Below are 23,529 nucleotides of genomic sequence, written 5' to 3' on the forward strand. Positions count from 1 at the left end.
TTCACAAAACTCATTAGTAGGTTAGTACTCATTAAATAAAATCCACAAGTGTTCAAGTATCCCTAATTTTTATAAAATCTATCAAATATTTAGCCACTGTAGTACTGAGGTTTCTTATTATTTCAATCGTACGTCGAAAAGGAAGGAAACTTTTGAATCCTAAGTACAATATTTAAACAAAGAGAATAGAAATCTGTCAAAACTGTACACTCTGTAAAGATGTCACTCAATGAGATAGTTACGTAGCTCAAATCGAAAAACTCATGATTAATGAAAGACAGATCATAACCTCAGTTCTATGCACAAAAAATTTCAGATCAAAATGCCATACTGAGATTTTTCACGAATTTTTGCAGCACAGCACAGGAAATCTGTCTCAACAGAATCAGTCCGTAAAGATTGAATTATTAGATCTGTCTACGTACCTCAAATCAGAAAAGTCAGAACTAACGAAAGTTAGATAGCAAGCACTACTATGCACTCAAGAAATTTCAGATCAAGATCACGTTCTGGTGATTTTTAAAATTTTCTACAGTGGAGCACATGAAATCTGTTTTCTAGGCAGCATAGTGACAAACTTGCATAACAAACTAGGAGTTATCTATACATTCTATTTACAGCGGGATATGTACACTATATACACTATATAAACTATTTACAAGTTTATAATGAAAAGCTTCCATGGAACACAAGTGTTCAAGGTCGACCCCCACTTCACCATTACTCATCTTTCCAATCACTTTTCTTTTCTGAAAACATTTTTTTATTTTTTATATAAGAAGTACAACTAATTTTTTTTGTAATTCGCATTCCCTATCCATACAAGAGATAGAGAACAACTAGGTACAGGAAGTAAAACTACTTAGAGATAAAGCAAACAAGTGCACACGAAAATATTCACCTACGCTATGGCTCTCCGGCAACGGCGCCAGAAAAGGTCTTGATAACCCACAAGTATAGGGGATCGCGTGTAGCCTTTTCGATAAGTAAGAGTGTCGAACCCAACGAGGAGCTAAAGGTAGGATAAACATTCTCTCAAGTTCTATCAACCACTGATACAACTCTACGCACACTAAGCGTTTGCAATATCTAGGAAATAAAACTAGAGCGATAAAGGTATGAGAGGTTACTTTGCAGAACAATAAAATACACGGAATAAATGTTAGTGCTGCATCAATAAAACAAACTAAACTAACCGTACCATGAGTGTGGAAAGGCGGTGGTAATAGTGGTGGCTTTGTCCAAAATCAATTAGTGAAGATCTTGGGTTCAATGTCTTCGATGCAGCTTTCTATGTAGGAGAGGCTAAATATACATGCTCTCCCTCCGGGATTACAAGTACTATATGATTGGCTTGCTAGCCAACATCCGTAAATACTAGCAAGCATTAAGGTTTCCCCAACCATAGCCTTAAGTAAATGGTCCTCTTACTCCCATACATGCAACTATCCGGTTCGCGTCCTTAGGTTTCTGTCACTCTGGCAGAACTTCCCCCTTCTAGTATACAAGTACTACCAACCCTATGGTGCTTGATCCATGCGCGCACAAATATAATGGGCACCAAGGACGGCAACATATCAACATACAACTCTAATGAACCAAAGAGAAACAACCAATCAATCAAAGAACAAATAAACTATGGCAACATGATATAGATCATAGGATTATAACTTATAGCATCAAACACCATGTTTACATAGGGCGGTACAGAGGTTTGTGAGAGGATGGACCACTGAATACAATGAGGAGTTGGTGCTGGAGATGGCGGTGAAGACGTTGGAGGGCTCAGCGAGGAGCGCCGGGAGGCGGAGGCGTGGGAGGCGCCGACGGCGGCGCGGGGGACTCCTTCCCCGCCGCCGGCATCATGGGGGAGCGCCTCCCCTTAGCCTTCTTCTTCCTTGAGTTGGTGCTGGTGTAGATGAGTGTTTCCCCCTCCTTGGCTGCTGCCAAGGAGGAGGATTTTCGTGACAATGCTTGGGGGCCTCCAAAAATAGGGTTTCTCATTAATATATAGTGTTGGAGATGCAATCTAGGCCATGGCATGGATGCCCTTTGATCCAAGGGCTCTTGGGCACCTCTAGAACCTTCCTAGGACTCCCCTCTGTCCTTCATGAGCCTCACAACTTGTGGCTGGGCCGAAATATCCAGGTATGAAAAGAGTTTGTGTCAAATACGTCACCAACTTTCGGAGTCCCGAGACTGCACGAACCTCCGCAGTAATTCTGCTCTCCCGGATGCATCCGTTGTCCGTTCTGGACGAATAAGATGTCCAAATTATTCGGTTTAAAATTATATACAACTTTGTAGTTTACGACCTTTCCATTGGACGTCATTTTGATGGAGTTTCGAAGCGATCTTTGAAAAGTGTTCGGCAGGGACAGATTCCGGGAAATTCCAGATTTCACCATAATGAGCTATTTCCTTCCATATTTGCCTATTTCCTGCACAACAAAGTTGAAACCAAGAACTTGTGCACTTTTGCAACTATTAATAGGTTAGTCCCTTAAAACATATAGTAATTGGTGTAAAACAAGCATGGAACATCAAAAATTATAGATACGTTTGCGACGTATCAGCGAGCACGTTGAGCTCGTCCTGCTCGCTGTTGGCCAGTGCCATGGCAATGGCCTCCTCCTCGGAAATGTCCCGCGGCTGGGTCTCCGGATCCCACGCCGGCCCGCCGTCGTCGTGGTCGTACTGTGCCATGGTCACGTCCTCTTGGGCGTCCTCGTCCTCGTCGCCGTCCTCGTCCGCGTCCTCCTGGTCGTTTTCTTCTTCTTCGGCGGCGATCTCGCGCTCGAAGTAGTCTACGTCGGCGAGGTAGGCAGCGCGGCGCCGCGCGTCGAACTCCCACGTCCCGAAGGAAATCCAGTTGTAGGAGTTTAGCGCGTACGCCGGATCCTACCGCAGATCCGGCGGCAAGATCGCTCAGCGGCGGCGCACCTCGTCCCGCCCCTCTCGGCCCTCGCGCGGCACGGGGGGACCGGCACGCGCCGCGAGTTCAGGTACCAGCCCCCTCCCGGTAAGTTCGCGTCCGGCCATGGTACCGGCCGGTTTTCCTCCCATAGTTGCCGCGCGAGGTCAACGCGGACGTACTGGCCGACCTGTGCCTTCTTGCCGGAACGCGAGCCGCTAGCCTCCTGGTCGTTCTTCGTCTTGCGGAACGGCCAGCATTTCTTCCCCATGGCGTCGGTGTGGTGGATACTGTGGGATTTTGCAATGGTTTGGTCGGGGAAATGGGTGCCGGCAGCGTCCCTATAAGAGGCTCCGACGCCATCTCGCCTTCAATGGCCTGCCAGTGCAACGCCTATTAGCTGCGCACGCTCGCGGAAGCCGAGGCACGTCATTAACGCGGCCATGCAAAGGCTGCAGCGCGCCGCCCGGAAGTAATGCCGCGGAAGACAAAGCTTTTGTGCCGCTACCAGGCGGGCCCTTGCGAGGACCGAGCGAACACTTTGCGCGTCCGCGCAGCGTCTGCGGAGACGCAAACCTGACGCATATTTGGGCCAGGTTTGCGTCTCTGCGGACGGCCCAGTCACTTTGCGTCGCCCCGCTGGAGGTGGTGCCAGACGCATTTCCGGTCACGGCGGACACAAACGGTCGCTCAGCGTCCGTTTACGTCACGCCGCTGGAGATGCCCTAACAAAATCAGCCAAACTTGTTAATATTTTAACTTGAGAGTGTCCTGTAACGCTGTGCTGTAAACTGCAGGAGGTCTTGTAACTTGAATATATGTTACTCAGAGAATGTGCGCATTCGATTGCCTAGTATATCGTCCTACATGTACAATTATTTTTATACGAAGGCCGCTCACGTATTAGGGTATCTCTAGCTGCCTGACGCAAAATAAACGTCGATGCATTTTTTTCCCACGGACATTGTCAAGCTCGGTAATGTCGGTTTAACGTCCCATCGAGGTCTGCCGCCGGCGATTACCGGTTTCCGCGAGCGGCCAACAGATTGGCGCGTTTCGCGCGTGGGAAACGACCTGTGTGCGAACCCCGTTTCCCGTCCCGCCGTGGCTAAATATGGTGGACGTCGGCGGGTGAGACGGACACACCTCAACCTAACCCTAGCCTTCATCCATGGCCGAGAACAACCGCACCTGGGCTCGTCTTGTTGAGATGGCCCGCCACATCTACCCCAATGATGCGTACCTCGCCGCCTCAGCGTGACGGAGGTGTTCGATGAGGAGCAGCTCGCCGGCATTTATTGCGGCCAGCGCCCCACTGCCGCTTCGCCTGCCTCCTCTGTACAATAAGAGCGCCTCTCCTTCCTTCCCCATTCCAATCTTGCCGCACCCAATCTATCGTCGCTCCAATCTCGCAGCAACGTCGTCCTCCCGCAAGAGTGTCACGGCGAACGGTTTCGGCAGCGGCAGCCTCACCGTGGCGGAGGCGTGGGCGCGGTACCGGGGTATCCTGTCCCACCGGACATGCGCCTTCCAAGCAGCGGCGGGTGGAGGATGGCCGTCAACGGGGTCGGCGTCCCGCCACCGCCGCAGGGCACAGAGCTCTGGAGAGACGCGATCAGGACCCCGCGGGCTCGCCTCGCCGCCGAGGAGCAAGCTGATCCGATCTGGGCCCCCACCGGTAACGACGACTGGTGGGCGGACTACTTCTAGGCGCAGCACGACGCCGAGATGAACAACACCGCCAGCCTCATCGGCCGAAGGAACACCTGGCATAGGGAGGGGCGCCTCTGGGGCGTTCCCGGGCGCACCCTGGAGCACGTCGTTGACGGCATCCGGAACGGCATCCCCAGGCTGGAGATGCGGCCGTCGCCACCACCATCTCCTTCGCCCGCAGCACGGCTGGCAGCCGAGGAGGACATACTCGTCCTCCTCGAACTCTTCTTCCTCAGGGCCGGCGCGATCGGCACCTTTGTCGCACCGCGCCACGCCCTACACCGGGCCTAAGCGCGAGGTGAAGGACGAGCCTGAGTTCGCGACGCCACCCGTCGATCGGAGGCGTGGCGGCAACAGCCTCAACATCCGTGAACCAGCGCGACAACAGCACAGGCGCACCGGTGAAGGTGAAGGTGAAGCAGGACGACAAGGAAGCCGCGAAGGCAGCGCAGCTAGCGGAGTACGAGCGCTAGCAGCGTCTCATTGCCAGCAGCGACGACCCCGACGACTGTCCAGGGTTACACGCGGCGTTCGCGGCGTCGCTGAACGACAAGGACGTCTGGAGGGGCGACCTTGACGTGGCGATCGCAATGTCCATCCGCAACACTGGAAGCCACTCGTCGACCTCACCGACAATGGCGAGGCTGGACCAAGCGGCGGGGTGAAGGACAGGCCCATCGATGAGCCCGACGAGCACGGCAAGGAGGACATCGTCGTCGACGACATGTACAACTTTCACCAGTGCTACGACCCGTCTGGTCGCTGCAACTAATTTTAGGGTTTAGGTTTAAATTTTATCGAATTTTGTTTGAATCTGCAAGTTTGAATGAATTCAACTGTTTTCGATTAAAATTAAAAAATCTCAAATTCTCTTCGGGAACGCGGCTGGGGTGCGACGTCCCCCAAACGCGGAACGAACAAAACGCGTCCCCAAACGCTAAATCTGTTACCGTTTGGAGACGTGGCTGGAGATGCTCTTATACTGGCCATCTGCGCCCCGTTCGATTCTTTGTCTGATTTTTTTTTTTATAGTACACGAGGCTCTGCAAGATATTCCTAATTTTTAAGAAACTGATAGAAGAGGCTTGTTGTTATTGTATGTAGCACTGACTAGTACTGTAAGAAAGTTTATTTGTCGATGCACTTTTTGTTGATGCGAGTTAGTCGTGATAGTCATTGCCGCCAGAAACCGTGGCGGCAGGGCCTGCCACCCTTCCATATCACCCTGCCGCCATGAGCTAAGGCGGCATGGCCCACAACTTCCGTTGTCGCTTAACGTGCCACCACAGGCTATGGTGGCAGGACCTGCCGCCATGGGCTACGGCGGCAAGTGCCACGTGTCGCCTTGCAGGCCTGCCGCCACTAAGGGGTGGTCTTTTTTGACAATTTTGTTCAAAGGTGGTCCTTTTTGACAATTTGTTGGGGCAGGTGGTCCTTTATGTCAAAATTTCCAAAATATTTACACATCTTGATTTTTCGTGACGTCAAGGCTAGCCTATGGCTATAATTTCATTATTATGTCAGTGGTGGAGTATGTAGGTAGTAGTGCTTACATATCAGTGCGGACTAGTACTGCAGGGCAAACACCATGATGGTTTGGACAACCAAATTGGCATGTACGGATTATGAGTTGAAAAACAACAGGGTTTGTGCGCTTGTGCGTTAAGGATTGGAGGAGGATATTTACCTTAACGCCAGGTCACTTGTTGCAATCAACGATGCAACTGTTGAAATATTGGTTCCATATGAAGTGATCCAAATTAGATTTCAGATTTTCCTATAAATCTCAAAGCTCACATTGTGGCAACCCATGTGAATTTGAGCCCAAGTTGGTGGCAGCTCACTAGGGAGTGGCAAGAGGTGGGAAGTTTAGCTCCACATGGAAAGTTGGGAGGAAGTTAGACCACGTTATAAAGTGGGTTGTTCCATCACTAATAGTGAGTGAGAAGTGGAGTGGTACACACACGCTCTTTCTCCTCCTCCTCCTCCCCCTCCCTCGTCTCAACGCGACGTGACACACTCACCACGGAGCCGAGACTCTCTAGAACCACTCGCCTTTGTGATCCTATACGGGAGATGGCGAATTAGGTTTTTGGGAAGTGCTCAAGCTCTTCATCACGGGTTGTCTTTCGTCCAAGCCGAGCGGTGCTTCCTACCATCATCTTCAACGCCATCTATTTTGACCCGTTGTCATCAACAACGTTACTGCTGCGACGTCATCTGCTACACCTTCACCAGATCGATACGTGCAACATATCTCGATCTGTTTAGCGATGGATGTTGTATCGTTTGTCCTGTGTTCATGTTGATTAATGCATCTATAATGTTCAAGTTTCACATATTAGTAGATGTCGTCATGTTTAATATTCTAGAATTAATCATGGAAATTGTGCCTAATTATCCAACAATCCAAAAACCTAATTGTAGGCAATTTCCCGAGTTAACAATGACTGGTTTTGCTGATGCACTGAGGCCGGATAAGTTTACCGGTGTGCACTTTAAGAGGTGGCAGATTAATGCCACGCTCTGGCTTACTCATCTAAAAGTGTTCGAAGTTAGTAATGGCTTACCTGTGACCAAGATCAGAAAAGTTCAAGGAAGACAATACTCTCTTCGTCGGATGCGTTATGAGTATTCTTTCTGATCGTCTGTGTGATGTGTATATGCACATAACAGACGATAAAGAGCTCTAGGATGTACTGAATGCTAAATTCGGTGCAATCGATGTAGGCAGTGAAATGCACATCATGGAGAGCTTTCATGACATCAGGATGGTGAACAACCGTTCTGTAGTCAAACAAGCTCATGAGATACAGTGCATTGCGAAAGATCTTGAACTCCTTAAGTGTGCCTTACCTAACAAGTTTGTGGTTGGATGCATTATTGTTAAGTTGCCCCTTCATGGAGGAAATTTGCCACAACTCTCAAACATAAGAGACATGAGATATCAGTTGAAAATCTGATAGCGTCTCTTGATGTTGAGGAGAAAGCTCGGGCTAAGAATACTACTGAGAAAGGAGAGGGTCAGTCTAGTGCCAACATGGTGAAAAAGAAACCCTACAACAAGAACAAAGGGAATAACAAGCCCTCCTTCAATAATCCTATGGAGACTACAACCTTCAAGAAGAAGAATATGATAAACAAAGCAGATCTGAGTTGCTTTACCTGTGAAGAGGCTGGCCACTTTTGTAAGGACTGTCCAGAGCGGGCAGACCGCAAGAAAAAGGCGAAGCATGTCAACACGGTGACCGCTAGCAATGCTGATGGGTGCGGTAATCTTTTTACTGTTCTTTCGGTATTTCAATCTCCATGCTGGTGGATTGATACGGGTGCTAATGTTCATGTGTGTGCTGACATATCCATGTTCCAAATTTTACCATTGCCAAAGGTTCTAAGTGCCATATTTGTGTGCAATCAAAGCAACCTCAGAAGCCTCACCAGGCGGCCGAGGAGAGAAACTTCGCACCTCTAGAACTCATACATTATGATCTATGTGAGATAAATGGTGCGTTGGAAAAATGTGGAAAGAGATATTTCATGACATTGATTGATGATGCAACTAGATTTTGCTATGTTTATTTTTTGCGAACTAAAGATGAAGCTTTATACTACTTTAAAATTTATAAGGCCGAAGTTGAAAATCAACTAGAGAGAAATATCAAGCGTCTTAGGTCAGATCGTGGTGGTGAATATTTTCCTAAAATATTTGATGAATTCCGTGAGGAACATGGCATTATTCATGAGAGGATTCCTCCCTAATCGCCCCAATCAAACGGGGTTGCCGAGTAGAAAAACCGCATGCTGACTGACTTGGCGAATTTCATGTTAGCCACTGTTGGTTTATCAAATGCATGGTGGGGGGAGGATTTGTTGACTTCATGTCATGTTCTGAATAGAGTTCCTAACAAGAACAAAGATAAAACCCCTTACGAGGAATGGGTAGGGAGAAAACCATCACTTTCGTATTTGCGCAATGGGAATGTTTGGCGAAAGTCAATATTACAATTACTAAGAAGCGCAAACTCGGACCAAAGACAGTGGATTGTATTTTTCTAGGTTATGCTCCGCGGAGTGTAGGCTATAGATTTTTAATAGTTCAATCTGAGGTACCGGATATGCATGTTGATACTATTATGGAATCTCATGATGCAACATTTTTTGAGATTATGTTTTCTATGAAAGATATGCATATCATTGCTAGAATTTCTATTGAGATAATTCCTGAATCTAGTACAAATAATGAGTATTTTGAGCAATTAGATGAGAATGTTATTATGAAGGATGAAAATGAAGCTCCTATATGGATCAAGAGATAGAGGATTGTAAAATCCTTGGGTGATGATTTCATTGTGTACCTTGTGGATGATACTCCCACGTCCATTGCAAAGACATATGCATCTCCAGATGCTGATGACTGGAAAGAAGCCGTCCATAATGAGATAGACTCGATTCTTTCTAATGGAACTTGGAAGCTATCAGAACGATCCCATGAATGCAAGCATGTGGACTGCAAATGGGAGTTGAAGAAGAAGCTAAGGCCTGATGGTACTATTGAGTAGTACAAGGCATGGCTTGTAGCGAAAGGCTACACACAAAGAGAAGGCGAAGATTACTTCGACACCTATTCACACGTCGCTAGACTTACCACCATTCGAGTACTATTGTCCATGGCTGCCTCATATGGTCTTATCGTTCATCAAATGGACGTAAAGACGATTTTTCTTAATGGAGAGTTGGAAGAGGAAATATATAGGATCAACCTGATGGGTTTGTAGTAAAAGGTGAATAAATAAAGGTGTGCAAGTTGCTGATATCTTTATATGGCCTGAAACAAGCACATAAGCAATGGCATGAGAAGTTTGATAGAACTTTAACTTCTGTAGGCTTTGCTGTTAATGGGGCTGACAAGTGCGTGTACTATCGCCATGGTGGAGGCGAAGGGGTTATACTATGTTTGTATGTGGATGATATTCTGATCTTTGGTACAAACATGGAAGTAATAAATGAAGTCAAGTCTTTCTTGTCAAATAGCTTTGATATGAAAGATCTAGAAGAAGCTGATGTGATCCTGAACATCAAGTTAATTAAGAACGAGAGTGGGATTACTCTAACGCAATACTTATGTTGAGAAGATCTTGAGCCGGTTCGGCTATATTGATAGCAAGTCTTCTCCAACACCTTATGATCCCAGTGTGACACTACGCAAGAACCGGAGGATTGCCATAGATCAATTGAGATATTCTCAGATCGTTGGCTCACCCATGTACTTAGCGAGCGCGACTAGACCTGACATCTCTTTTCCTGTTAGTAAGTTGAGTAGGTTCATGTCAAACCCGGGTACTGATCATTGGCATGCACTTGATTGGATCATGCCCTACCTATGTGGTACAATGAGTTATCAGATTCACTATTCAGAACACCCAGCTGTGCTTGAAGGATATAGTGATTAGAATTGGATCTCTGATGTAGCTAATCTATACGCCACTAGTGGGTATGCATTTACCTTTGGAGGTGGCGCAATGTCATTGAGATCTTGCAAACAAACCATATTGACGAGGTCACCTATGGAAGCAGAACTTAGGGCTTTAGTCACAACCACTGTTGAATCAGAATGGCTGCATGAGCTCTTGATGGACTTGCCTGTGGTTGAAAAACATGTTCCGGCAATCCTTTTGAATTGTGACAATCAAACTGTAATTGTCAAAGTGAACAATTCTAAAGGTAATGCGAACTCATCAAGACACGTAAAGAGACGTTGAAGTCTGTCAGGAAATTGCGAAATTCCAGAGTAATAACTGTTACGTATATTCAAACAGACAAAAACCTGGCAGATTCCTTTACAAAGGGACTATCACGTAATGTGATAGAAAGTGCATACAGTGAGATGGGTTTGAGACCCGTTGATGTTACACCGTAGTAGTAATCCAACCTTTGTGATCGGAGATCCCGTGAATTAGGACCTGGGAAGAACAAACTAGTGGTTTAATTGATGAGAGTATTATTTAGCCATCTCTATGTGAAGATGGACAACTCTCAATTGGTGTAAGGCAGGTTGGCAACAAGCCTTTATGTGTTTATGCTGGCTATTTCTAGCAAAGATGTTGTCCTACAGGGCATTCGTGAAAGAACACACATATATGAGTCCGATTGTTAAACGTCGCAGTGTATGAGATTTGGGTGATCTCTAGTAAACTCATGAAGAGACCACGAAGTATGACACATATGCTTCACCCGCAGGGTAGGCTACTGGCAACCATGTACTGGTTATGACTTTGAGTGAAATCTGTTCACACAAAACTTGCAATTCAAGGCTTAGTCCATTGTTCAAGTGTGGGTGGATGTAGCTTAAATTTCTAGGCAGAAGTTCAACTTAACAATCTCTGCTGAAACACTGGTATATAAACAAGCAGCGAGTATTGGTAAATCTCTAAATGGGCATTTGAGATCTGGTAGGGGATTGTTGAAATATTGGGCCCATATGAAGTGGCCCAAATTATATTTAAGATTTTCCTATAAATCTCAAAGCCCACATTGTGGCAACCCATGTGTATTTGAGCCCAACTTGGTGGCAACTCACTAGGAAGTGGCAAGAGGTGGGAAGTTTAGTCCCACATAGAAAGTTGGAATGAAGTTAGACCATCTTATATGGTGGGTTGTTCCACCACTAGTAAGTGAGTGAGAAGAGGAGTGGTACACACGCACTCCTCCTCCTCCTCCTCGCTCGACTCGACGCGCGCGCCGCACTCATGGTGAGTGGATTGAGCCTCGAGCCGAGACTTTTTTTTTGCAGTTGAGGAAAACGAACAGAGTACTAGACGAACGCGTCGCAGTTAGTCGGTTCGGGCCGCTTCCGGACCGTGGGATATCTGTAACCGATTCAAACCTTCCTTGCGACGTGGGTGCGGCCCACATCGCCTAGGGTTTCCCGAGCCTATATAATCTCTTGCCCGGCTATCGCATAAATTATCCAATACACGAGTTAGGATTTCCATCTCTCTCTGATTGTGCCACCATCGTAGCCCACTCCATCCCGCCCGCCGATGTACACCGGCAAACGTGAGAGTAGGTCTCCGGAACCATTCGCCTTTGCGATCCTGTACGTGAGAGGGCGAATTAGGTTTTTGGGAAGCGCTCTGCGCGACTGCTCAAGCTCTTCATCACGGGTTGTCTTCCGTCCAAGTCGGGCGGTGCTGCCTACCGTCGTTTTCAACGCCGTCTACTTCGACCCGTCATCAACAACGTTGTCATAAACAATGTTACTGCTGTGACATCATCTGCTACACCTCCACTGCCACCTCCACCAGATCAGTACGTGTGACATATCTCGATCTGTTTAGCGATGGATGTTGTACCGTTTGTCCTGCTACTGTTCATGTTGATTAATGCATGTAGTATGTTCGAGTTTCACATGTTAGTAGTTGCTGTCGTCACGTTTAATATTCTGGAATTAATCATGGAAATTATGCCTAATTATCCAACATCAACTATTTATAACTTACATATTTATTATTTTGCTTAGCTTCTTTAGTTCACTGGCCAAAGTTCAATCAGACGATGAGAATACATTCAGACTTGTGTCTTTCTGTTGAATGAAAACCGAACAACTGCAGCAAGTAGTACAAAGCAGAGGAAGATCCATTGGATGTGTTTTGTGTGGTGGATATTGACTAAGTTAGGCTCCTAACATTGCAAGAGCTAAGGTAAGAGGAGCCGGCTCCCTTCAGATTGATGTGTAACAATGTACTCCGGTATCATGCAATTTTGCCTGGTCGTAATTGCAATCTTCACAGGTTGTTAGAAAATGTTAGTGTGTTAGAATGCAAATATGATGCAATAAACCTTCCGAACCATATAATGATATAATAGGACATTTGAGACTATTAGTACAAAAATATATGCTTGTATGGATAGTACACTCGGTACAATTTGATTATATTTTTATTTGTAGAATCTGCCTTGATGTTGATGTTTGTAAGTGGATTGCCCAAGTCTTTATATAAGTTGTATGCGTTGGCTAGTGCATAGTTCTTGGCATGGTAGAAGAGCCAGGGTCCCGAGTTAATTCTTGTCTTGTGTAATTTATCACAAAAACTTGTACTTCTTCCATGTGCGTCCACGAGATTATTTTTATTCTATCTATGTATTGACTTTCTATTTTCCCGTTATGCTTGATAAAGATGTGTGTATAAGTAAATTGTCTAACTTCTTCCATTAGTTTGGGCTGTTATTTGCATTGAATAGTGTATGATGCTTAAAGATCAAGTTGCAATGCTCTGTGCTTGTGCTTGATGGCCTTAAGGGAGGCTACGGAACAGACCTGCAAAATTGTATCCGAAAATACGTTTCTTCTAAGAAAAGAGAGGAACGTATCTATTGCCATTTTTGCACATGGCAGGAGGTTTTTTTTCCAAGCGACCCAACGAAGGGGTTAATTTTCATTACTAGAGAGATAACGAAAACACGGCCAAAAGGCTTACTATCATCTACGTGATAAAAGGCAAAAAGGAGAGACGAGAGGGAGGGGGGGGGGGGGGAGCCTACTGCTACCGTTTCAGAAGCGAGAGATAAAAATAAGTATTATATTACAGGGCCGAAAAAAGTTAAGGTAACACGAAAGTGCCTACCATCAGCAAGAACTAAAACCATCATCATGGGAGCTTTTCCTTCAACCATTAGTAGGTGACTTGTTGTTATCATCATCAGTATCCATCTTGTCCATTAGGAGGGGAGGATTTGACGTAGAACCATCTGTTCTCAGCCCAGCAACCATCTTCGCAAGGTTCATGAGGTTGTCAGCACCAGCGCGAATGTCCTCGTCATCTGCAGCTCCATGAAGACCTGCCCAGTATTTCATAAAAACAACAGAGTAGCTTATACATGATAAGAGGTTGAATCATCTTTGTATCCGCATGTTGCATTTTTGGGCTTAGAAATACTTGAAAGTCTTAAAATTGAGAACAAGTAACTACGAATTTACCCTATCCCAGCGCTCTCCACGATAGTCCCGTGGCACGAGCGCTCTGGGCGAAAATTCTACCGCCTCGCCGGGTCAATTGTACCGCAGTACTACGAGACTGTGGGAGCACTGGAGCTGTACTACAAGCGAGTGAGGAAAAAACTGCTGAACCTTTCATATCCTCTCACCTTCGCTCTCTCCCTCCCAACCCCTAATTTCTCTCCCCTCCCAATCTTCCTGGCAGCGGTGGCATTAGCGAGCGGGCGGCTGCGGCTGCGGCTATTGGGACTAGCGGCGGCTAGCTGGCAGCAGAGCTTCGACGACAAGGTCAAGAACCCCGGCGGCCGCCTCCCCTGCCGCCGGGAAAAGGAGAGGAAGGGGAAAGGAACCCCCATTTCCTTGCCCCGACAGTCATCCGGGAGAAGGACGCTCTGTGCCTCCAGATGTGCCGCTGCTGCTGCTGCTCTCCTCCCGTGTCAGGGACGACGGGCTGCTAATGGACGCCGATGAATAGTGCCGATCGAGTACTCCTTGATGTTAGGTCTGTTCCCCACTGGATTAACTCCTGCTACAATTGCTGTCTTGATTTTAACCTTGAGAAGACAAAAATTGCAAAGTGGGTGTTAGAACTTCCAAGTCATTATAAGGATCCATGGGAGCTGAGGCTGCAGGTTCATTTATCTCCTTTGCAATTCACTACTACGATTAATTTTGTATTTCTCGAATGGATCTACAACGAGTTTATCCCCTTGTTTTTCATTTCGTCTCATGGATCTTCATGCCTTTTGCCTATAGAGGCAATTTTCTATTTAATGGTATCTAGCAGTATACCTAATACATTACTTTTTCCGTAGAGAATCCAACATAAGTAAGGAGCGATTTGACACAGTTCTCAAAGCTAGTTCTAATGTCGTATTTGCCACCAGGGGAATTGATGATATGTCATTGAAGGTCCTTTTCATCAACTCGGGCATAACCGGTTGCTGCTCATGTTCTTGATATGATTTTATATATGTTTTCTTACACACTTTTGATATTAGCTAGGCTCAGAATATGATGCACTACCTCATGAGTTGCTTAAAGATGATATACCATATATAGCTTCAGCAGAACTGTGGAAGTGTAATATAACTGTAATTTAGAGAATATGATGCAAAACATTTGTTCCTATGCTTCTCTCCGGCCTGCGCGCTTGCTGGACTTCGTTCGATGCTCCTCCTCCGTGATATCCTTGCCGGCCTTCATCAAAGCGTCGCGCTTCTTCCTTGGAAAACGGTTTCTGTCATTCCGCCCCTTCCAACACTCATCATTGCATTAAAGTGCAACCCTATGAGCCCATATAGGTGAAATAATATGCAGTCAACGTTCGTATAAAACCAGCATAAAACAACATAAAAGATAAAAACTTGATCAAATACTCATTGCACATCATATATAATCATAGCCAGATCATCATATGCACTAAGGAACATGGAAAACTACTCACGAATGTCAAACAATATATGGACCAGAGGCATAATGATTACAACACAATCTAAAATATAACCTCTCCACTAAATAAAGACAAAGTACCAATCACAAACATGCAACTAACCCTTAAAACAATATTCGGGGTTCAATCAAACACAAACTATGATGAGGATGAAGTCGATCTCGTAGATGATGATGGTGGTGATGATGGTGGTGATTGAGATGTTGATGAAGATGCCTCCCTACGTCAAGGAGGAGTGGTGATGACGATGGCATCGATTTCTCCTTCACCGGAGGCACCGGTGCGGCAGAATGTGCCCTCTCCTGGAGTAGGAGAGATATTTCGCCTTCACCGCCGCCTCAATAAATCTCGGAAAAAATATTGCTTGTATTTTCTGGCGAAATAGATGCGTGTATATAAAGGGGGGCCCTAGGCGATGCTCGAGGCCCGTTTGAGCATGGGTGGCGCGCCCAGGCAGGTAGGGCACGCCACCTGTCCTCTTTCGCCCCTCATGGCCTCCCTCACGTGCTTTTTTAGCCTATCTTTTTCCCGGTGTTAAACTGATTAGGTATTTTTATTTCGATTTTTAGGTGTCTAGAAGGTCCTTGAAATAGGAAAATACAAAAAAGCAGGTTTTCTGCCTCCCATAAATTAAATACCAATAAAAGGTACTTAAGAAATTTCTAGAAATCAACTAAAAATGCATAAATAATGATGTATGATGAAAAATATCAATAAAAACTAATCGTATAAGTTACAATATTGATGATGTAAAATGCACGTATCAATCGACCATGTCGCTAGATCTTGAAGGGTGAATGAGCTCGAAAGGGGGGGTGGTGGTGGATGGGGATTTGGAATTGGCAGTGAGTGAGCCTCCCTACATACAGTGGCGAAATTTTGAGGGCGGTGACCGAATTCATCCTGCCAATTTTTCGCCTTTCCCCTCGAGCTCGCGTCATCTCCCTTGACGGCGAAGGTAGCGTTGTCGCTTTTTAGTAAGACGAGGATGAATCGCTAGAAACAGCCGATCCATACATTTCTCCAGGTCTGACTCAAGAGTGCTTTAAAGGCTTCCCTCAAAAAAAAAAAAAAAAGAGTGCTTTAAAGGCTATGCAACAAATCGCCAGGTAAGCTATAAAACCAAACGGCTTTAAAAATACGACCCGGATGCCAACCAAGAGAAGCCCAGAGACCAAACATGCCCTAAGGACGCCCTAAGGACGCCCTAAGATGCCATGTCACGGGATTATCGTGCCCGACAACCTCTCCGTGTCTGGCATCGCTCTTGATCTGGACAGCGATCTTGATTTGTTAACCGAAGGCCTTCTTACCCTAGATCACACCTCCGACCTCCACGGATATATAAACAAAGGCCAAAACCCTCCAGGCTCACTCTCCGTCTTCCTCTAGATTAGACCTCGGGCCTCCCCCTCGAGGCGGATCCTATGTCTGCCTACAACTTTGCCCGCCTCCTACCTGCAGCTGCCTCCTCCGACCTTCGCCGCCGTCTCTTTGGTGGCCGCAGACGCTGCAAACGCGCTGGTCTCCCGCTGCCAATCGATTGCACCACCACGTTCTCTGACCGGTGAGAAACTTCTTCTCGAATTACCGTGCAGAGCTGTTTTGTCGGCCTCGTTCAACACAATTAAATTGGGGGAGAATTGGTTATTTACCCAAAACTTCACCAGCCTTTGATCATCTACCCAAAGTTCATTGTACATTGGCAAAATACCCAGTAGGGACTTGAGAGTAAAAAAAAGAACTACAGTAGGACTCCAATTAGAGCTAGTCATTAAACGTTGGGTAGTGTTGGGTGAATATCTCGTAACTCGTATGTGTTCGGGAATTGGTCTGTGTGTGTAGTAATACAGGCAACTTACCCCTTCGCTTCAGCTATTATGTAACAGGTCTTGTTTTGCGACTATTGTTCTGTGATGAGGGAAATTAATTTACTTGTGGATTATTTTGACTATGTTAGTTGCAGGAATGCTCGTGCCCTCTCACTTGTACATATTATCTTGAATGATATTGTTCATTACACCCTGTCTACTTTACGCAATATTCAGAAAAGCTTGCTCTACTGGGAGTCCATAGCCGAGGTATTTAGTTAGTTATTTTTACACTGCTGCATAGAGAGTGTTATCTTTTTTATTTATTCTACTTACCTGTTTTTGTTTCTGAACTTTTTTAGGGAACAGATTTACAGCAGATGTATTTCATGATCTTTGAAAGAGGTCCAAGAGCCTTACTTGAAACAACATGGCAAACACTTGCTGGACTCCGCAGCACAAGTCCATCCCAGTACCTTTTAGACTCTGCCGCTAATATGGTCTTGCCAAAACTTGATGCCTTGACAAGTATGCAAGATTGCTTGGCTGCTTTTCTCGCAGAGGTATGCTAGTCTAACGTGTTTACCATGACGAAGTAGCAACGATGCTATGTTGCTTATACTGTGCTTTTGCTAAGTAGACCAAAAGTTTCTCAATAGCATCAAATCTTTTGCTTATGTCAGTCTGTTCCGAATCATAAGACGTTCTAGTTTTTCTAAATCATAAAATGTTCACTCATTTCAGTCCGTATTGTAGTCCACATTGAAATATCCAAAACATCTTCTAATTTGGAATGGAGGGAGTACTATGCTGATATCACCTTGGTAGTTGCACCCTTCCGAACAGGCTACTGTACTACTGTAGTCAGATTCCAAGCACACTTTTGTTGTCTGGATAACATTGATTTTTGCTACTTGTTGATGGATTCTTTATGGACTTGACCTCTAATTTTCTTTCCCTATAGGTTTACTCAGAAGTTGATAAATGCAAAGGAAGATTAACTGAAAGCTCAGATCAACCGCTGCACGCACTATTGACTGTTTTGAACAGAGTCTTCCTCAAATTGGAGCTATCGCTTAAAAATCTTGTTGAGGTATGCAATTTTTTACTTTTCTGATAGTAGTTGTAACATTTTTGCTTGTTTGATGTAGTATGTTAACTAACTACATGTTTTCAGGTACAAACAGCAAGCTTCGCTCTGTCTATCTTTCAAAGATTACCAGAAGTTGATGTTGAGAGTTCAACTGCAACAAGTTTGATCTATCAAAACCTTTTGAGGCTAGATATTTATATCTCCAATAAGGTAAGAAACTCCACTTTCATTAAGGACGTATTATCTTCTATTTATCTTTTCACTATCATTATCCTTGTTCATTATGGGTAAATACCTTTTAGAGGTTCGTTAGGTAGCGAGAGTTCCTTTCAAGAAACGTGTTCCAGAGGGGGCACTAATGGCTCCATCTTATATTAAGGTTGCTTGATTACTCATAGTAATATTCATATGTATATGCAAGTCCACAAATATATTTCCATGCACGAAGCTTTCTTGCTTTGGACAAAAGGCCTCGTTGTTGTTGCAGACAAGCTTTCTTGCTATAAATCATTGCTGTGATTGCTTTATTGTACCAATACATTGATAACTTAGGAATGAAATGTCAAAACTCAAGTATGTATCTGACTGCATGTTGGTTATGATTCCACTATATCAAGCTGTTACTAGCTTAATTTATCTGAAGCAGATTTTTCTACAATTGTAGATTGCAGTCCATCAAAAACCAAGAAATACGACGATATACTGGCTACCCTATACGTTTGGAGCAATTGGCCTCTCTGCGTGCTCTCTGTGGCTTTTACGCCATAGTAGCTTCATGGGAAGTTCTGACATGGACGGCTCGATCCAAGATGCTAAGGAGTCGGTGTCTGGATATTGGGACCAGCATGCTGTGAAACTAGTAAGATAGTTCCTGCATATGTTATTTGTATTGGATGATGCTAGAGTGAGTTAACTGAAACTGATGCTATTCTATGGAAGTATGCAAATACTTTGTGAGGTTCCAAATACTTATATGCAAAAAAGAAAACTACATGCTGCTCTGTACATTACTAGATGTACTCTTATTACCGCTAGCATATTATACAGGAAGTGAATTATTGCTTGTACTTATCACCGTTAAACCGTTAAAGCCATGAAACTGTTAGTGTGCTCCCACAGACGTAGTGTAATGATCTAGATAGTTCATTTTTCATGGAACACAATTGCTACAGGCATCATGACAATTTGTTATATTTTTTTTGCAATCAATAGATCATTTCCGATAGAGATGGGCTTGACCAGACATTCAAGTGAACAAACGGACTTATATCGACATAACGCATAATATGCTCACGTCATTGACATTTTTTTCCACTTTTTGCAATCACTAGATCATTTCCATTAGAGATGGGCTCTGCAAGACATTCAAGCGAACGGATAAACTTGTATTGACAAAACAAGATGTCCATCAGATTGAAGCATCTTTGCACAGGTTATTCTCTAAGGCCATCTCTTGAATATACGTTTTACCCGTGGTTCCTACCGTATACATTATCATTACTCAACCATAGTATGATTGCTACATAAATTATATATTATATTAGCTTAAATTACACATGCTCACCCAAATAATATGAATAGATGCTGATATTTGCACTGGTTTGACGATTTGGTAGAGTATAAAAACGCAATCTTGGGAACATGTGAACTCCTACTGGTGGATGTTTTTTAATGCTTGAGTTGTTGAGTGGTATCTTGATCGCATGCTTCTACATGACTGTTGGTTACTGAGGTTGCATTTTGGATTATCAGTGTGAGTCTAGCTCAGCACTTGTATATGTCGCATGGTGTGTTTGGAAAGGAAAGCATATGTGCTGGTTTCAGAAATGGACTTGTCGGTTCAGTAGAATGTTGACTTCCACAACGTAGATCAGTGGGAGTCTCTAGTGCCTATGTTCCTTGCATTCTCATGCTTCTCGACAATTATGTGGTGCTCCTTTCCTAGACAAGGAGTTCACAATGTCATACATTGCAATAGCATCAAGTTTACACATGTTATTGATACATCTGCTTAGTTGGTGCCTAAATCTGTCTGTCTGGCGGTGGAAAAATGTTGGCGGTGCATCTTTTATTTAAATGATTGACATTAACTTTTTTAACCATCCAAAAAGATTGACCATTGGATTTCATTGGATCTATTTATTTGAGCAATGCAGATGTGAAAAAGAGTTGATGCAGCTGCCTCAAAAACAGCCTGGTAGAGAATTAGCACTTGCCATGCCTGCTAATAAGGTTAGGTTATTCTCTGTATTTTGGTGCCCATTCTATTCAAGTAAATTCATTTTTTCTGAACATCTCAACTTCGAACATTTCAGATCCAGAAGCACGCATATGGTCTTCAGAAGTAAGTTGATTCTATTTTTGCATCGTAGAATTGATTAAATCACACACACACACGCACACGCACACATATACCTAATATTCCCAAGCAGAGATAATTGGATTTTTCTTACACAGGAAATTATTGGAACTGGATCGTTCTCTGAAGGAAAAAAAGTTGGGTCAACAGGAGTAAGTTATAATATTTATGACATGGCTAGATTTAGGCTGTCTCGGGGTCCTATTAGACTGGAAGGAAAAAAAAGTTCGGTAAACAGGAGTAAGTTATACTATTTGTGCCCTGGCTAGATTTAGGCTGTCTCGGTCCAATTAGACCGGAGTACCGGATATTTGCAAACAACAATCCTTGCTCTGCATTCCGTCATGCCCTCAAGTCATGACGTTGGCATTCACAGTGAGTGATTGCACTCCAGGGTCGCATGCAGCTATGCGAGGCTTCCGTTATCTGAATCTTTTTTCTGATGTTGGTTGATACATAAATTTATAGATCTGATATATCTTGTCCTTGCTTTGTGTATTAATTTTTGTTGTTGTTGCTGCTATTGTTGATTTGAAAATGTGCTGTTCAGCTGCATTTATCGATTATCTTTAAGCTGGTTTGTTTTTATGTGTATAACCAATTTGACCAAACTGGATTCTTTTTTGGTCTACCTAGGTTTGCTCGGTCATTAGGCTTTGTAAGGGTGAGTTCGGTTGATACATAAATTGATGGGTCTGATATTTCTTGTCCTTGCTTTGTGTGTTAATTTTTGTTGCTGTTGAATTGAAAAAGTGTTTTTCAGCTGCACCAATTGATTTTCTTTAAGCTGGTTTGGTTTTATGTGTATAACCAATTTGACCAAACTGGATTTTTTTGGGTCTATATGGGTTTGTTCGGTCATTAGGCTTTGTTGTAGTGTGAGCTTGGTTTTCTCTTTGACAAACCTGATTTTTTGAAACCCTAATTGATTGAAGCAAAACAAAAGCTGTATTACTGGAATGCCCACCCCTAGCTGGATTGGTTAATATGACCTAATTGATCGAAGCAAAACAAAAGCTGTATTACAGAATGCTTAATATGCATATAGATATATTGTCTTGTATAATAATATTCCTATCAGAGATAATACTTTTGATTGCTAATTGGTTGAAGCAAAACAAAAGCTGTATTACTGGAATGCCCACCCCTAGCTGGATTAGTTAATATGACCTAATTGAACGAAGAAAAACGAAAGCTGTATTACTGAATGCCCACCCCTAGTTGATTGCTTAATATGCATTTAGATATTTTGTCTTCTATAATAATATTCCCAATCAGAGATAATAGTTTTGTTTTTCTTACATAGGGCAATGCTGGAGCTGACTCAGATTCTCGAGGGAAACGAGATAAAGTTTGCCCTTTGTGCAGCCTGGCCTGCATTTGGTCTTTGTCTTCTGCTAATCCTTCTAGTGCGAGCATCGGTTTTCCATGTATGTAGATGGAGTTCCATTGTCTTCTTGATTGCAATATCACATCGGGGCCATTTTGAACAATTTGTTCCAGGTCTATCGGACCTCGACAAGTTGCTCTGTAATATATTTGTGCCAGAGATCTTAGTTTTGTTCACCATGGACAAGAGTAAGAAACTTGACAAATGTTTCTAACTATTACTGGGGTTATATCTAGGACCAAGACGAAGATCAAAGAGGCAAGATGTCAAGGCTTCCGCAAAGGCTGCTTCTTCGTGATGCAGAGCTAAGACTTTTGGAGTTCCAGAAATGCATGACTAATGGAATGGTAAATTTATCTAGATCTTTCTAGTCTGTTACGTTTTTTTTGGATGTTGAAACATAACTCTCAAGTTGTAGGCTTCATTCTGTCATCCTGTTGGGTGGTCATTTTTAATATTCCTTCACCAGTATGGGATGGCTGGCCAGAATTGCCCTTTTCAACGTTAACTCTAAAATATGAAGCTAAATTCCATTGATTAGAGGGTCGTTTGCAAGAAACTTCAGAGTACTTGGATTACACACACAAATAGTGATTTCCTAAATTTTCTACTTTACAGGAGAAAAAGGCAGCCTCCAAGTTTGGGTTGATGCTGTGTGACCTTGATAGATTATACAAAACTGTTGAGCTCCACGCGAAAAAAACAGGCGAGTGGTCAAGGTCAGTCTCATCTAAAAATCTTTGACTCCTTTCGATGATAATTACATGTATGGTCCTTGTACTGAATCAGCTTGTTTTGTTGCAGGGTGAGAGAAGACATTGTTAACCTAGCAAAGCCTCATATGCCAATGGCAGACAGGCTGGTTGTTCTTAGACGTCTGAAGGAGATGTATTACTGCTTACTACCATCGCCATCTCCATCAAGGTGTCATCGTCCACTGTCGTGAACTTCCTGTCTTCGTCAATGTGTTATCTGCCGTTGGCATGGCATGAACTAGCTGCTTATTGTCGAGATAATTTATACAAAAAGCCGACTTGTGTTATTTCCCATATTTAGTGATAAGAGTTGTGAATATTTTGTGACCTATCGCTTGTGAGCCTTTTGAATATATACAATATACACATTGTTTACCCAGGGCTGATGGTTGATACTTAGGCCGAATAGCACTTTAACTTTGTACTACTCCCTCCCATAAAAAGCTGCTCAACTTCTTTTTCTAAATACAGATGTATATGTCTATATATCTCTTTCTGTATGCAAAGTTGAGCAGCTTTTATTTTTAGGAACGGAGGGAGTATTATGTATTTCTGATAGATTCGTGAACCTGTGTCATACCTCAGATTTTCTGTTGTAGCAGCAGCTCACCTCATCTCTGGTTTATGGCGGCTGGTGTGGTTTCTTCTGTCTTAGGGTTAGCTCTCCCTAACAAAAACACAGAGGGACACCAACATTTATACCCATGGCATCCTCGTGCCTTGGAACGAACCCAGAAACCTACACGAAGCCGGCATCGTTGCGACCGTAGCAGTATGATCGCAGCCCGCCAGAACCCAGATCGGACCCGAACCACCGCCGCCGCCCGCCAAACGATGGAGATCCTCTCCCTCCTCTGGTCGCCGCCGCTCCATGGCACCGGAGACGTGAACCTGCGCCCCCACGGATGCCGTGGCCGAGGAAGTCCGCCGCCGCCGCCACGCCTCCAGGGCTTTGCCCGGCGGCGCCTCAGGCGGCGGCGGGAGGAGGGGAGCCCCTGGGGAGGAGGAGGAGAGTCGCTGGGGCGGGGGGGGGGGGGGCGCCCGTT

General features: G+C 44.4%; 1 protein-coding gene across 1 annotated transcript; it reads left to right on the forward strand.

Annotated features, from left to right (window-relative positions):
• Positions 1 to 4,642: 4,642 nt before the first annotated feature.
• On the forward strand, positions 4,643 to 22,674 carry LOC124671932 (protein DGS1, mitochondrial-like). Its single transcript, XM_047208249.1, has 16 exons — positions 4,643 to 4,816; positions 5,241 to 5,385; positions 13,615 to 13,993; positions 17,042 to 17,156; positions 17,249 to 17,449; positions 17,851 to 17,979; positions 18,064 to 18,189; positions 18,644 to 18,838; positions 19,311 to 19,411; positions 20,136 to 20,211; positions 20,295 to 20,323; positions 20,437 to 20,490; positions 21,645 to 21,768; positions 21,965 to 22,075; positions 22,347 to 22,447; positions 22,533 to 22,674. The coding sequence occupies exons 1-16, from the start codon at positions 4,643 to 4,645 to the stop codon at positions 22,672 to 22,674; spliced, it is 2,202 nt and encodes a 733-aa protein (XP_047064205.1).
• The last annotated feature ends 855 nt before the right edge of the window (positions 22,675 to 23,529 follow it).

The sequence above is a fragment of the Lolium rigidum genome, chromosome 7 (assembly GCF_022539505.1).
Source record: "Lolium rigidum isolate FL_2022 chromosome 7, APGP_CSIRO_Lrig_0.1, whole genome shotgun sequence".
NCBI classification, from domain to species: domain Eukaryota; kingdom Viridiplantae; phylum Streptophyta; class Magnoliopsida; order Poales; family Poaceae; genus Lolium; species Lolium rigidum.